We start from the raw sequence: 15,639 nt of genomic DNA on the forward strand, positions 1-15,639 counted from the left end.
GCTTAACCAACGGTCCCAGTGAGCTGCCTAGGCACGCAGCAGGTGTCTGCAGCTTGCCGGTCTAATTTAAAGGAAGCCTAAGGCCTAATTTTGATCGGACCTTGGGCCCACCCGTGGTGTGCCAGTAGGCCAGTGCTATCCAATTTCAACCCAAGTGTATCCGAGGTGCACTGTGCCTGTAAGGGGAGGCGTGCACTCTATTTACGTGGCACGGGCACACTTCACGCTGGCCTGCTCCCTCTGGTAGGGCCAAGCACTGGAATTGGTGAACCGAAAACCAAAGCAAAGTTGCAGGTTTGAGAGGCCTGCAGCTACATTCCTGGCCACTGGCCTCAGGCCGATAAGGAGAGTAGCAGCCAGAAGGCCCAGAGCCCTGAACATTGCTCTAAGGATGGGTGAGATTAAGCTAAAATACTTGCACAAAATCTTCTTTCTTCAGGGTGCTGCTAGGACTCCTGTCGATCCTCCAGTCCTCAGAACTCCACTTCCAAGTCCGGTTTTTAAAGGTGCCCTTCTGTTTGGGTGCCCCATGGGTTCAACGAGAGGAAATTGGGACAGGAGCCCAGGAGCAGTTACGTTATTTTGGGTGAGCCCTGAAAATCTTGGGGCAATGCTGTGGTGGCAGAGAGCTGACTCAGTGGGTTCCCCTCTCATTTCCTCTTAGCTGCGCCTGGGAACTGAGCGTTCACCAATCACAACAAAGATGAGAATTTCCCCTTCTTCCTTAATTTACAAATAATATTCTAATTGAACAACTCCCCACTTTCTCTTCCCCCCCCCCCCCCCCCAAATAAATTAAGAACAAACTCAAGAAATTCCAGTATATTACTTCTGCTGTTTTGGGGCGGGGATTGTAAATGCGAAATTGAGTTGCATTTAGTGCATTGTGGTTAGTGCATTGTAGCTGTGTACACTACACTGCAGTTACATTTAACCAAGGGTAACCCCAAGTGTCATGTGACCTCGCCACACCAAAAAAAAACCAAACGGGTCATCAGTTAGTGAGCAAGAGAAATTTCCCAGCCCTGACCTCTTCAACCTATGATGCATGAAAATAACATACTCTGAAACTGGAATTTATTTATTGTGTGGGTGTTTTTTTTATGTAATTGGTAATATTGCTAACAGCTTAATCAACAACAAAAATTAACATGGTGTGAGAGTTGATTTAGTATTCTGATTAGTTGTCTCTTTAAGCTGAAGATGGTACTGTATATCTGAAGAATAAATGTGTCCATTTTGAGCTGGGTGAAGTTGCAGCAACACCAACGCTGAAGGTTCATATTAGACTGATTTCAGCTACTGAAACCATAATTCAATTTAAAATCTTTTCATGCAGAAATGTAGCAGCTGCTTCAGTTGTATTTAAAGTTGTTTGTTTTTTCATCAGGCAGAATTGGCTCTGTTCCTAAGTTGAAGTGATCTACATTTGAAATTTCTGAGAATAAGGACTCTTTATCAAAAGGAATCCTGGAAGAGAGGGGAAGGGAATATTTCCAGATTTATCATAGAAATCCAGCGCGCCCCCCCCCACCCCACCCATCTCACATTGGGTTTTTAAACCCTTATGTGAGGATTCCAGGCAATGGATGGCTCTATTTTTACAATCAAAAGTAGATGTGATTCTGCCAGTATTGCAGGTTATGTTTGGTTGGAGACCAACAAACTTGGCAAAAATAAAAAATCTAGTGGGAGGGTAACGGTTATTCAGCAAGATAAATTTTTCGAGTCAAGGATCACATCCTGAAACTGGCACCACTATGGTCATTTTAATTTTTCTTTGCTGTTTTACATTCTGATTAAAACTGGAAACTCTTTGGTGAATACCTTTTAACGCTTTTAACAACAGTGACTACACTTTTTAAAAAAAAAAAAAAGGAATTAATTGGCTGTAAAGTGCTTTGGTATATCCTGAGGTCATTAAAGGTGCTATATAAATGCATTCTTTCTTTTCTTAAAATGTTTGTTAAAATTAAACCATTTAATGTGTATGACAGCAATAACATACAGTCCCATACTCCTTACATACAGAAAAATGTCTTAAAGCACTTCACAGGACAGAGAAAATGCTAACACTGAGCAGGAGAGAAAAAGAAAAGATTGGAGTGGAGATGCTACAGCATAGTCTTCGAGAAGAGTTTTAAGGAAGAGAGTAGATTTTATTGGCAAATAAGGTTTGAATAATTCCCTCCCCTTGTACATGTTGTGGTGGTGTGGGGGAACTTCAATGATAGGAGTTGCTAACAAAGATTGTGGCTTTGATATATACACATCCAGCTATACTGAGACTTAGGGACCATATAGCCACAATGGAAGGAAGGGAGCATAATGACATATTAATGTTCTTGAAAATCTGGAAGAAAATGTGGATTATTATTCTAATCTACTAGCATACATATAGCTTTGCATATAGACTTCACATTACACCATAACATCTAAATCCCTTTTAATGTACTGTACAGATTGACTTTCTTGAGTTTTAAATGCTAGTTAAAACATCACAGAGTAAATTTATGAAACCATTAACCTAATAAAGGTCAGTCTGTAATTATTACAATTCCTGTAGAATTTTGACAGACTCATGTTGCACTCTATTATGAAAATTAATGGGGAATGTTAAAGTGATCGATTCTCAGTTGGGAGATGAGAGTTCCAATTCTAGCTTTTGCTGACCTTTCCCTTTGGTTCATACCAGGGACAAGTCTGTTCTCATTTGTGTCACTTGTGAAGAAAAACTGAGTATGATGGAAGTCGCACCACTGCAGTCCTTTAGCCACTCACCTGCACCATCTAGTGGGATATCATAGAATAACATGGCTGACAAGCCATGGCCTGGACTTTCCATTTTTGTTTGAGGAGCACAATATTGATGTGGTTAATTTGGAAGAAGGGGAAGATGATGGGAGAGGGGGAAAGGCAAAGTGAATCCTGTTTATTCTTTGCAATTATTTAATATTATTTACCTCCCTACCTTTTTTTTCCCCAAAAGGCATTCATTCCTTGCTGAGGTACAATTCTTCAAGTGTGGGTATCCCTCCAGTTCTTTTTCCTAAATCTGTAACCCTTTTCTCAAACTTATAACCCATTCTATTTAATCATATTACAGTTAACTCTAGGTTCCCACCCAACAGCTGAGCACAGACACGATGTAAGAATTACACAATATAATTTACATGCCAGTTAACATTTCTTCATTCTTTCATTTGTTGCTGCAATGGATTTATTGATGGTCTGAACCTTTAATTCGAAGAGCCTCCGTGCCAGTTGTGGTTCTGTGCTAAATGAGTTGTACAAAATTATGTCTTTATCCTGCCAAAACTACCTGGTGATAGAAAATCTCTAGTTTTAGTTTTGATTCAGAATATTTAAAATTGTAACTATTTGATTGCCTCTGCAAACTTAAATTATCCCGTCACATCTACTGCCATGACAAGCTATTTCACCTTGTCCAGAACAGTAGAACCAGAGGACACGGCCTACGCTTGAAGGGGGATAAATTCCGATGGGCCTTGATCTTTATTCGTCTAGCATTTCCTGTGTTCCTTAGCTATTAGAGTGTATACATTTTCTTAGCCCATTATTGTATATTTCTTGTTCTTGTCTTAAACTATATACAAAACCTGCATTGTTTAGCAGAATTCCATTTGATTTTGATTGTATGTTTCTTAATTTATTCTTCTACTTATACAGATTGCAATTGCACCACTCATCAGGTGTGCAGGAACTTCATCAAACTTGACTGCCAGCAAGAACAACTTTCAGAAGAAAAAAAATCTCCTGAAAACACAGTGGTGCAGCCTGCAAGTGAGGTATTTATTAATGTTTTCATTTGCACAGTAATTTTCTAAGAATAATGAGAAAAAATCTTTTTAAATTCTCTCCTGTACCATTGCAGACAAGCATTCCTAGTCAAGAATTTACTAGAGAGCCACTTGGTTGATGTCAACAAGTACCAGTTTAGTGATTTTCCTTTTACACAACCATTGAATAATTTTGCTTTAAAATGGAACACCTCTGCAGTGGTGAATGTTCTTTTGCATAGCATTACCCTCTCTCCTCTCGATTTAATAATTACTTAGTATGGTTGGCTAGCCTGTATTTGCATGGCAATTTTTCCCTGTTAATAATTTGGGTAAATTAGGTCACATGTAAACCATATCCTACAACCTAATTAACAAAACTGATAACACAGGGATGAGGCATGAACTTTGAAACCTTAATCAGATTTTAGAAGAGCAATCTTGCTAGCTTAAATAATTGAACACAATACTCTACCCAAAGGGGAAAAAAGAATGTATGAACACTCATTAAGACATGCTTGGAATTAGTCTCCAAGAAGCATGGGTTTTGGTAGTCTAGTGGTTATGGTACTAGAGTAGTTCAATAGAGTAGTACTGTACCCAGAGCATTCAAATACCCCATGGAAAATTGTGAAATTAAATTCAATAAATGTGGTAATTTGTGGGCGGGTACCAGGAAAGTTACCAGATTGTTGCAAAAACCGACTGGCTCACTAATGTCCTTCAGGGAAGGGAACATACTACCCGTACCTGTCTAGCCTACATGTGACTCTAGTCCTGCGCTACGTATATGACACTTAATGTGAGACGGGCAATAAAAACTGCCTTGTCAGTGTCGCCCACATCCCAAGAACAAATCTAGAAAAAGCAACAACATTTTTCTTTATGAAACAGAAGGAATACACATATTGATAATTGTATTATAAAGATATTGGAAATTATATGAAGAAAGATCAGGTGGATTGCTTTACAGGCATATGCCTGATTCTCCTGATATTTCATGTGCTGGGCGATCCAGTGTGCCTGGTCACAGACCCAGGAAAATCTCACCTAATGTGCTTCTTTAAGTTATTTAATTTTTTGTGATATTTAATGCTGTTAACTTGGAGTAGAGGGTGCTGAAGATTGTACATTTTTATGCCATAGTACCTGTATAATATGGTTCGGTACAATGTTTTGTTGTACAGGATGCTTTGCAGAAGAATGATTAAGTTGTGCTTTGTTCAATTTTTTTGTATTGGCACCAGTCAGTGTTTTCTTTGATATGGAATCATTGTTTGTGATGCCAAAATATTTGTTTTCACTCCATTTCTGGACTGGGTGTATACTTACTCCCAGAAAACACGAGACCGTAGCAGGTTCTGTAGTTGCAGATCTTGTGCTGGCATCCAGTTTGGCACCTTCCACTCTCCCTGTACAGCCTATGCTCTTGGTACAATTCCTTCTACTATTAAGGAGTTGGTGTCAGTTTTAGACTTGGTTTCTTCCTTTTACTTGATGCAGATATTTATTTCCATCTGCATCTTATTTAATTTCTACAATCCTTATTTGAAATTGTAATTGTCAGTTGTGCTACACTCACTAAAGTAGATGATGGTAGCGAGCCAGGAGATGTTTACTTTGATTGTTGAGTATGTGTTCAAGTGATTTATTGTCATATTGTCCTGTTATTGCATCTATAAATTTAACTATAGATTTTCTTTTGGTGCCTTGTCCAAGTTGCTTTAGTTCCTACTGTGTAGCTGTCAAATGTTGTTGTGCTTTTTGTAACGAGTTTATGGTCTTTGAAATTGGTGTTAACCGGGTAGTAACAAGCTCAAAATGGGGTCGATAGACTTACTGCCCTCTTAATGTTGACACTTTGCCTGTTGCAACCTTTACAGGGGCCTGCTATTGGGCAGACGACTTGCCTACCTGTTTAAGCTGGCGGTAGACCCCTTTTAATATGCAAAACCGGGTCCCATGACATACATAGGACCCCGAAAGCCATTTTAAAACAGAACTGGTCGGAGCAGGCGCCGTGCGCTCTCTGACCAGTTTTACTGGTGATGGAGCTGAAGAGGCCCTGAAAAGATAAGTTTTACATTTATTTTTGTGGTCAAGTGTAGGAGTTCTCCTTTGGAACCCTACAAAAATAACGTGGGCTGTTGCCACCCTCGGGCTCCTCCACTGCCCTCCCCCCACCCCCAAACTTACTTTGCTGCCAATCGGCAGCCTCTGGCCCACTTAACATTGTACCAGCGAGCTACATCTGGATGCTGGTTTTGCTCCTGCTGCTCACTAGTAAAACGTCTCTGGCCTCTTAGTGCTGGGTAGGCTGCCAGTGCACTCCGCCATTCCGCCACCCAAAAGTTAAAATCAACCCCCTTGTGTGCTGCAGTGGCAGTTCTTGGTCCCAACTTTCCTTAGTTGGAGACCAGGGGAACCCTCCCCCCGCCACAGAATATAAGAACATAAGAAATAGGAGCAGGAGTAGGCCATTCGGCCCCTCGAGCCTGCTCCGCCATTCAGTGAGATCATGGTTGATCTTCTGCCTCAATTCCATTCACCGGCCTTATCGCCATATCCCTTGATGCCCTTACTAATCAGAAATCTATCGACTTCTGTTTTGGATATACCCAATGACTGAGCCTCCACAGCCCTCTGGGGTAGAGAATTCCAAAGGTTCACCACCCTCTGTGTGAAGACATTTCTTTTCATCTCAGTCCTGAATGGCCTACCCTTTATCTTGAGGCTGTGGCCCCTGGTTCTAGACTCCCCAGCCAGGGGAAACATTCTCCCAGCATCCACCCTATCAAGCCCTGTAATAATTTTGTATGCTTCACTCTTCATTCTTCTGAATTCAAGAGAATACAGGCCTAGTTTACTCAATCTCTTCTCATATGACAGTCCCGCCATCCCAGGAATCAATCTCGTGAACCTTCATGGCACTCCCTCTATGGTAAGTATATCCTTCCTTAGGTAAGGAGACCAAAATTGTACACAGTACTCCAGGCGTGGTCTCACCAAGGCCCTATATAATTGGAGTAAGACTTCTGTACTCAAATCCTCTTGTAATGAAGGCTAGCATACCATTTGCCTTCCTAATGGCTTGCTGCACCTGCACATTCACTTTCAGTGACTCATGTACAAGAACACCCAGGTCCCTTTGAGCATCTGCATTCCCCAATCTTTCACTATTTAGGAAATACTTTTCTGTTTTTTCTACCAAAGTGGATAACTTCACATTTATCCACATTATAATCCATCTGCCATGTTCTTGCCCACTCACTGAGCCTGTCGCGATCCCCTTGAAGCCTCTTCACACCCTCTTCGCAATTGACACTGCCACCTAGCTTTGTGTCATCAGCAAATTTGGAAATGTTACATTTAGTCCCCTCATCCAATGGTTACATCGGTTCTCCAGCGTTTCTGGGAGCTTCAATATTGATTTTGTAAGAGACAGAACTTCCATCGACCTCTTGCAAAGCAAATGCAGGGGCGGGGTGGGGCTGGAGGCAGGGACTCCCTAAATTGTGAGTTCCCAAAACTACCCATGCTCAGGATGTGACGTAGTGGTGGTGGCTGAGAAAGATGAGGATTACCGACCTGCACAAGGGCTAGTGTGGGCCCCACCTTCGTTTTTTTTTAGCCGTTCATGGGATGTGGGCATCGCTGGCAAGGCCAGCATTTATTGCCCATCCCTAGTTGCCCTTGAGAAGGTGGCGGTGAGCCTTGAAGTCTGGGTATCATTCTGGTAAACCTACGCTGTACTCCCTCCAAGGCCAATATATCCTTCCTAAGGTGTGGTGCCCAGAGCTGCTCACAGCACACCAGGTGTGGTCTAACCAGGGTTTTGTATCGCTGCAGCATAACTTCTACCCCCTTGTGAAAGTGTGTGCAATGGGTAGCAAGATAATAGCATGAATAGAGATAAAAGGAGTGATCTTAACTCCCTCTGCCCAGCAGAATTAAAATCGCCCCTCTTTCCACTTGCTTCCCACCTGCTATGTTGCCTCCAGAGTTTTCCTAGGCAACCCAGGTACATGTCTGAAACAAGCAGGAACTTAATTAATGTATTCAGATTGGGGTACTGTGAATCATTTGGACCCTGAATCCATTTTAACTCGTTGCAGCACTAAACCCGCTCAGTAATACTGGGCGGGATTAGTTTTAAAATGGCAATCTGATGTGGTATTTGAAGGGGGCACTCAATTGCAAACACTCAGATCATTGGTAACTATTTGCTATAGTAGTGTTCGGGTTTCCACTGGCGATTTTGCTTTGGAGATTCCTTTGTTGAACATTTATTCTGCTTCTCCACCCTCAACAAGCGAATGTCAGTTTGGCACTTGAGTTTGTTTGCAGGAAAAGGAGGAAGAGGAGCTCCAGGAGCAACAGAAGCAGCAGCATCAGCTGGGTAGCCACAACAAGCAGCAGTTGGTCCTCTTGGGAGACCACACATTTGGTGGTGGGGGTGGGGGCTGCTCGCAGAAGGCCTTACCCACCCCATGGGGTTTACAGGCCTAGAATCACTTGTCAGTAGTCAGAATGAAAGTGCTGTGGGCTTTGCTGCAGTATCAGGCTTCCCACAAGTGCAGGTTAATTTATTCACGGGATGTGGGCGCCGCTGGCAAGGTCAGCATTTATTGCTGTCCTAGACGCCATGCATGTAGCCATTCGGTCACCCGACAATCAGCCAGCACCCTTCATCGACAGGAAAGGCTACCATTCAATCAATGTACAGCCGGTCATTGATCACGGCCACAGAGTCGTGCAGATGTTAGCTGTCACAATGCTTCCATTCTGTGCCAGTCAAATATTCTCTCACTATTCCACTCATCTTTAGAATGTCAAAGGATGGCTACTAGGGGATAAGGGCTACACGTGATTTATGGCACCTTTTAATGTAACCCGAGCTCGCTCACCGAGATGAGATATAATCTGAGCCATTGGAATGCAAGAATCATTACCAAACACAAAATTGGGCTCCTCAAGAAATGTATTTGGTAACTGGATAGGTCTATGGACTCTCTACAGTACAGCCCACTGAGAGTCTCCCGCACCTTGGCTGTGTGCATAATCTTACTGTGCAATGTTAAATGTACATAGAGCAGAACAGGAAGAGGATCCCACATCTGACAAGAAACTCTGATGAAGACAAGGAAAGAATAGAAGTGGGAGGGCAGCCAGAGATGTTTGGGATCAGTTGATTGTCCAGTGTTTCTTCTAATTTATTAATTTGCCTCAAACATCCCATCCCCCATTAACCACCTCTAGTACTCAGTCCTTCCACTCTGCGATAAAGAACCTCCATTCATAAAGAGCCCAGAACCTCTGCGCCAACTTCATATACACACCTGATGTACCTGCTGTGAAACTATACTGCAGACAAAGTTGAAAAGTTTTTTAAAAGGTGACATTAATGGCTCACACAATATTAGCCTCAACATCATTTGTCATTCATGTGTCAACCCATAGTGCTTTTCTTAAATGCTTTCTTAATTACCCTACCACTCTCACAAGGTGCTACCTCAGTGGCTTCAACACGGCTAGTGGAAGACTGTCTGCTCAAGTGAGGACCCTTGAGTTTGTAGGATATCCGCTGCACGATTGAAGCCTCCATCGATGTTGTCCACCAGCCTTTCCCAGGAGGTGCAGATCATAGAATCATAGAAAAATGACGACAGAGAGAGGCCATTCGACCCATCATGTCCGTGCTGGTCAGAAAAGAGCTACCCAGCCTAATCCCACCTTCCAGCACTAGGTCCGTAGCCCTGTAGTTTACGGCTCTTCAAGTGCACATCCGAGTACTTTTTAAATGTGATGAGGGTTTCTGCCTCTACTTTTATCTGCCAGAAAGGTAAACATTTCTGCAGAGCACAGAGCGGGATTAAACGGAGTAGACTTGAACAGAGTGCTTTGTTTGGGAATTTGGAAAGAGTGGGAAGGAGTTGTTGCTTTTTGACTACACTACTTGTAGTGCTTTGTGTTACAGGTACATGTTTAATTGCGGTACCCTTAACTTAATCTAGATCAAGTAAGTAGTCCGGAAACTACACTGTAAACCAAGTTACCTAATTACAAATTTAATTAAATAAATCAAGGTCACATAGGGATGGCAGTGCAGGTGGTGTGCTGCAACTGTAGCATGTGGGAGTTTGTGAAGAGCATTGTGATCCCGGACAACCGTGTTTGCAGTAAGTGCCTGCATCTTGAGGAACTTCAGCTCAGAGTTTTTGAGCTGGAGTCTGAGGTGCAGACATTGCAGAGCATCAGGGATGGGGAGAGTTACCTGGGCACTTTGATCTAGGAAGCAGTCACACCTCTTAGGTGGTGGTACAGGTCTGGTTAGTGGGTCAGGGACAGGAGGGTGTGACTGCAACTCAGGCAGGTAAGGGGACACCAGGTGCAGTGCTGGAGGAGCCTCAGCCTTTGCCCTTGTCCAACAGGTATGAGGTTCTTGCTGCCTGTGTGGATGAGTGAAAAGCCTGTAGGATGGATGAGCAGGGCTGACCATGGCACTGTGGTGCAGGAGGCCATTCAAGTGGGGGGAGTGAAAGGGAATGTAGCTGTGGTAGGGGTCAGTATAGTCGGGGATAGCCGCGACTGAGAGTTCCCATGTGACCATAATATGATAGAATTTTATATTGAGTTTGAAAGTGACTACATTAAATCCAAAACTAGGGTCTTAAATCTAAACAAAGCAAACTACGTAGGTATGAGGGGTGAGTTGGCTAAGGTAGATTGGGAAACTACATTAAAAGGTATGATAGTGGACGAGCAATGGCTAGCATTTAAAGAATTAATACATAATTTACAACAAATATACATTTCTTGAAGGCACAAAATCCCCACAGGAAAAGTGGTCCAGCTATGGATAACAAGAGAAGTTAAAGATCGCATTAGATCAAAGGAAGAGGCCTGTAATGCTGTCAAAAAGAGTTGTAAGCCTGAGGATTTTAGAATTTAGCAAAGGAGGACCAAGAAATTGATAAAGAAAGGGAAAATAGAATATGAGAGTAAACTAGCGAGAGACACAAAAACAGACTGGAGAAGCTTCTATAGGTATGCAAAAAAGAAAAGATTAGTGAAAGTAAATGTGGGTCCCTTACAGGCTGACATGGGAGAAATTATAATGGGGAATAAAGAAATGGCAGAGAAATTAAACTAATACCTTGGGGGGGGGGGGGGAATTTTGCCGGCGCTCGAGGTGGGTTTGGAGGCGGGACTTCTGGCAAAATTGCAAAGATTAACAGTGGGTCCCGAACCTGCTGTCAATCCACCTCCATACAATCTTCCCAAGTGTCTGGTCCCCGATTTGCGCAGGGACCTGACACCTAGCGGTGGGAAAAGGATTGTAGGCACTTAACTGCCAGTTAATAGGCAGTTAAGAGGCCTTTTTCAATTTTGCCAGGTCGACTGCGGGCTTCCTGACGTCCGGACAGCACACCAGGGTAAGTGTGGCGTGCTGTGGGTCTACTGTAATGTTTCTTCATTGATGACAGCTGCAGAAGTGGTGTGAAGGATCCAATGGTACACTGGTGAGTTTCAGAGGTAAGAAAATGTTGTGAAAATCATTTTTAATGTATTTAGACTTTTCTGTAGGTAACAAGGTTTGAAGTGTTTGTGTAGTCCCACCTCATTGGGAGAACCTCACCCACCAGTGACAGATTGCTTCTGTAACCTCACCTGCAGCTGCCATCTGTTTATCCTAAGGAGAGAGTCTCTGGAGAGCCTGGGTGCAAGGGCTCACCTTTGTACAGTGATTGGCAGTGTTTGCAGCACCTCTATGCTGTCAAATACTGAAAAATCATGTCAAAAAAAATGTGCGTGTCCCCTTTAAGAAAACCGGCAGATGATGCATCATCAACTGACATCATCTGACACCGGCTTTCTCTTAATTGGCTGGCAAGCCCGCAGGGCGGGCTTAACCAGGCCAATTGACGTAAAATTACATGTCTGCGTCGGGCATTGTTGGTGGTGGGATCAGAGCCCGCAAGTCAGCTGACCCGCTCCCAACTCGCACCAAATGGTAAGATCATGCCCTTTGTGTCTGTCTTCATGAAAGAAGACACAAAAAACTTCCCAGAAATAGTGGACAACCAAGGCTCTAGCGAGAATGCGGAACTGAAAAATATTAGCATTAGTAAAAAAAAGTACTACTGGAGAAATGAATGGGACTAAAAGCCGATTAAATCCCCATGACCTGATGGCCTACATCCTAGGGTTTTGAAAGAGTTGGCTATAGAGATGGTGGATGCATTGGTTGTCATTTTCCAAAATTCCATAGATTCTGGAACGGTTCCCGTGGATTGGAAGGTAGCAAATGTAAGGTAGCAAATGTAACCCCACTATTTAAGAAAGGAAGGAGAGAGAAAACGGGGAACTACAGACCAGTTAGCCTGACATCAGTAGTAGGGAAAATGCTAGAATCTATTATTAAGGACGTGGTAACAGGGCACTTAGAAAATAATATTAGGATTGGGCAGAGTCTACACGGTTTTATGAAAGGGAAATCGTGTTTGACAAATCTGTTGGAGTTTTTTGAGGTTGTAACTAGCAGAATAGATAAGGGGGAACCAGTGGGTGTAGTGTATTTGGATTTTCAGAAGGCATTCGATAAGGTGCAACACAAGAGGTTATTAAACAAAATTAGGATTCATGGGATTGGGGGTAATATACTTGCATGGATTGAGGATTGGTTAACGGATAGAAAACAGAGTAGGAATAAACGGGTCATTTTCGGGTTGACAGGCTGTAACTGGTGGGGTACCACAAGGATCAGTGCTTGGGCCTCAGCTGTTCACAATCTGTATCAATGATTTGGATGAGGGGACCAAATGTAATATATCCAAGTTTGCTGATGATACAAAGCTGGGTAGGAATGCAAGTTGTGAGGAGGATGCAAGGAGGTCTCAAGGGGATATTGACAGGCTAAGTGAGTGGGCAAGAACATGGCAAATGGAATATGATGTGGAGAAATGTGAAGTTATCCACTTTGGTAGGAAAAATAGAAAAGCAGATTATTTTTTTAATGGTGAGGGATTGGGAAATGTTGGTGCTGAGGGACCTGGGTGTCCTTGTACATGAATCGCTGAAAGTTAACATGCAGATACAGCAAGCAATTAGGAAAGCAAATGGTATGTTGGCCTTTATTACAAGAGGATTTGAGTATAAGAGTAAATATGTCTTACTGCAATTATATAGGGCCCTGGTGAGACCACATCTGGAGTATTGTGTACAGTTTTGGTCTCCTTACCTAAGGAAGGATATACTTGCCTTGGAGGGAATGCAACAAAGGTTCGCCAGACTGCTTCCTGAGATGGGGGGATTGTCCTATGACGACAGATTGAGTAGACTAGACCTATATTCCCTTGAATTCAGAAGAATGAGAGGTGATCTCATTGAAACATACAAAATTATTACAGGGCTTGACAGGGTAGATGCAGGGAGGATGTTTCCCCTGGCTGGGGAGTCTAGAACCAGGGGTCACAGTCTCAGAATAAGGGGTTGGCCATTTAGGCCTGAGATGAGGAGAAATTTCTTCACTCAGAGGGTAGTGAATCATGGAATTCTCTACCCCAGAGGGCTGTGGAGGCTCTGTCGTTGAGTATATTCAAGACAGAGATCGATAGATTTTTTTAATATTAAGGGAATCAAGGGATATGGCGATAGTTCTGGAAAGTGGAGATGAGGTAGAGAAGATCAGCCATGATCTTATTGAATGACAGAGCAGGCTCAAAGGGCCAAATGGCCTACTCCTGCTCCTATTTCTTATGTTATGCTCTTATGAGTTCCAGACCCCCACCACCCTTTGGGTGAAATTTTTATTTCCTCATCTCCCCTCTAATCCTTCTACCAACTACTTTAAATTTATGCCTCCTGGTTCTTGACACCTCTGCTAAGGGAAATAGGTCCTTCCTATCCACTCTATCTGGGCCCCTCATAATTTTATACATTTCAATTAAATCTCCCCTCAGCCTCCTTTGTTCCAAGGAAAACAACCCCAACCTATCTAATCTTTCCTCATGGCTAAAGTTTTCCATTCCTGGCAACATCCTCGTAAATCTCCTCTGCACCCTCCAGTGCAGTCACATCCTTCCTGTAATGTGATGACCAGAACTGCACGCAGTACTCAACCTGTGGCCTAACCAGTGTTGTATACAGTTCTAGCATAACTTCCTTGCTCTTCTAGTCTATGCCTCGGCTAATAAAGGAAAGTATTCCATATGCCTTTTTAACTATTTTATTGACCTGTCCTACCTTTTAGGATCTGTGGACATACACTCCAAGGTCCCTCTGTTTCTCCACACCTCTCAGTATCCTCCCATTAATTGTGTATTCCCTTGCCTTGTTGCCCCTCCCCAAGTGCATTACCTCACACTTTTCCGGATTGAATTCTATTTGCCACTTTTCAGCCCAACTGACCAGTTCATCGATATCTTCCTGCAGTCTAAAGCTTTCCTCCTCACTGTCAACCACACGGCCAATTTTTGTATCATCTGCAAATTTCTTTATTATGCCTCCTACATTTAAGTCTAAATCATTAATATATACTACAAAAAGTAAGGGACCGAGTACTGAGCCCTGCTGAACCCCACTGGAAACAGCCTTCCAGTCGCAAAAATTCCCCATAACCATTACGTTTTGCTTCCTGCCACTGAGCCAATTTTGGATCCAATTTGCCACTCTCCCTTGGATCTCAAGGGCTTTTACTTTTTTGATCAGCCTGCCATGTGGGACCTTGTCAAAAGCCTTGCTAAAATCCATGTAGACTACATCAACCGCACTGCCCTCATCGACTCTCCTTGTTACCTCCTCAAAGAATTCAATCAAGTTAGTCAGACACGACCTTCCCTTAACAACCATGCTGATTGTCCTTGATTAATCTGTGTCTTTCTAAATGAAGGTTTATACTGTCCCTCAGAATTGATTCCAGTAATTTGCCCACCACCGAGGTTAAACTAACTGGCCTGTAATTGCTCAGTTTATCCCTTCCTCCCTTTTTAAACAATGGTACAACGTTAGCAGTTCTCCAATCCTCTGGCACCACTCCTGTAGCCAGGGAGAATTGGAAAATGATGGTCGCTCTAGAGCCTCTGCAATTTCCTGCCTTGCTTCTTTTAAGAGCCTCGGATATATTTTATCTGGCCCTGGCGATTTATCTACTTTCAAGGATGCTAAACTCCTTAATACTTCCTTTCTTACTATGTTTACCCTGTCCAATATTTCACAATCTTCCTCCTTAACTTCAACGTCAGCATCGTCCCCCTCTTTTGTGAATACAGCTGCAAAGTATTCATAAAGTATGTTACCACATCCTCTGCCTCCACATTATAGATCACCATTTTGGTCCCTGATAGGCCCTACTCTTTCCTTAGTTATCCTCTTGCTCTTTATGTAATTATAAAAGATCTTTGGGTTTTCTTTGATTCTACTTGCCAGTATTTTTTCATGCCCTCTTTTTGCTTTCCTTATTTCCTTCTTAATTTCACCCTTACACTTCTATACTCTTCTAGGCTTTCTGCAGTATTGAACTCATGATATCTGATATAAGGCAAAAAAGGGAAGCCTATCTTACCCTGTATGCCCCTTGTCATCCAGGGGGGTCTACATTTGGCAGTTCTACCCTTTTTCTTTGTGGGCATATGTTTATCCTGAACTCCATGTTGGAGCCCAGAATCTGAATGGCACCAGTTTGAGCTTGTATCAAAGCTGAACGAGCTTGTGAGACAGACTCCTGGCGTGAGATCCTGGCTGCAATGTCCATGGAGATGACCACACGCTCTGTGGTAGACTACAGATTGCTGACTCCCTGCGACAGAACACCACACAAGCTGGAAGCAGACTACAACAT

At 42.9% G+C, this 15,639-nt stretch overlaps 1 protein-coding gene across 1 annotated transcript in view; it reads left to right on the plus strand.

The window, feature by feature from the left end:
- The window catches only part of LOC147105148 (ras association domain-containing protein 5-like), a 160,799-nt gene that overhangs the window by 39,360 nt on the left and 105,800 nt on the right, over positions 1-15,639 (plus strand). The window contains exon 2 of the mRNA XM_086011241.1: positions 3,691-3,809. Coding sequence (XP_085867367.1) covers positions 3,691-3,809 — 119 coding nt within the window. The remainder of the gene's footprint in view (positions 1-3,690; positions 3,810-15,639) is intronic.

This window comes from Somniosus microcephalus, chromosome 18 (genome assembly GCF_052327205.1).
Source record: "Somniosus microcephalus isolate GS21.2 chromosome 18, FLI_Smic_1.0, whole genome shotgun sequence".
In the NCBI taxonomy this organism is placed as follows: Eukaryota; Metazoa; Chordata; class Chondrichthyes; order Squaliformes; family Somniosidae; genus Somniosus; species Somniosus microcephalus.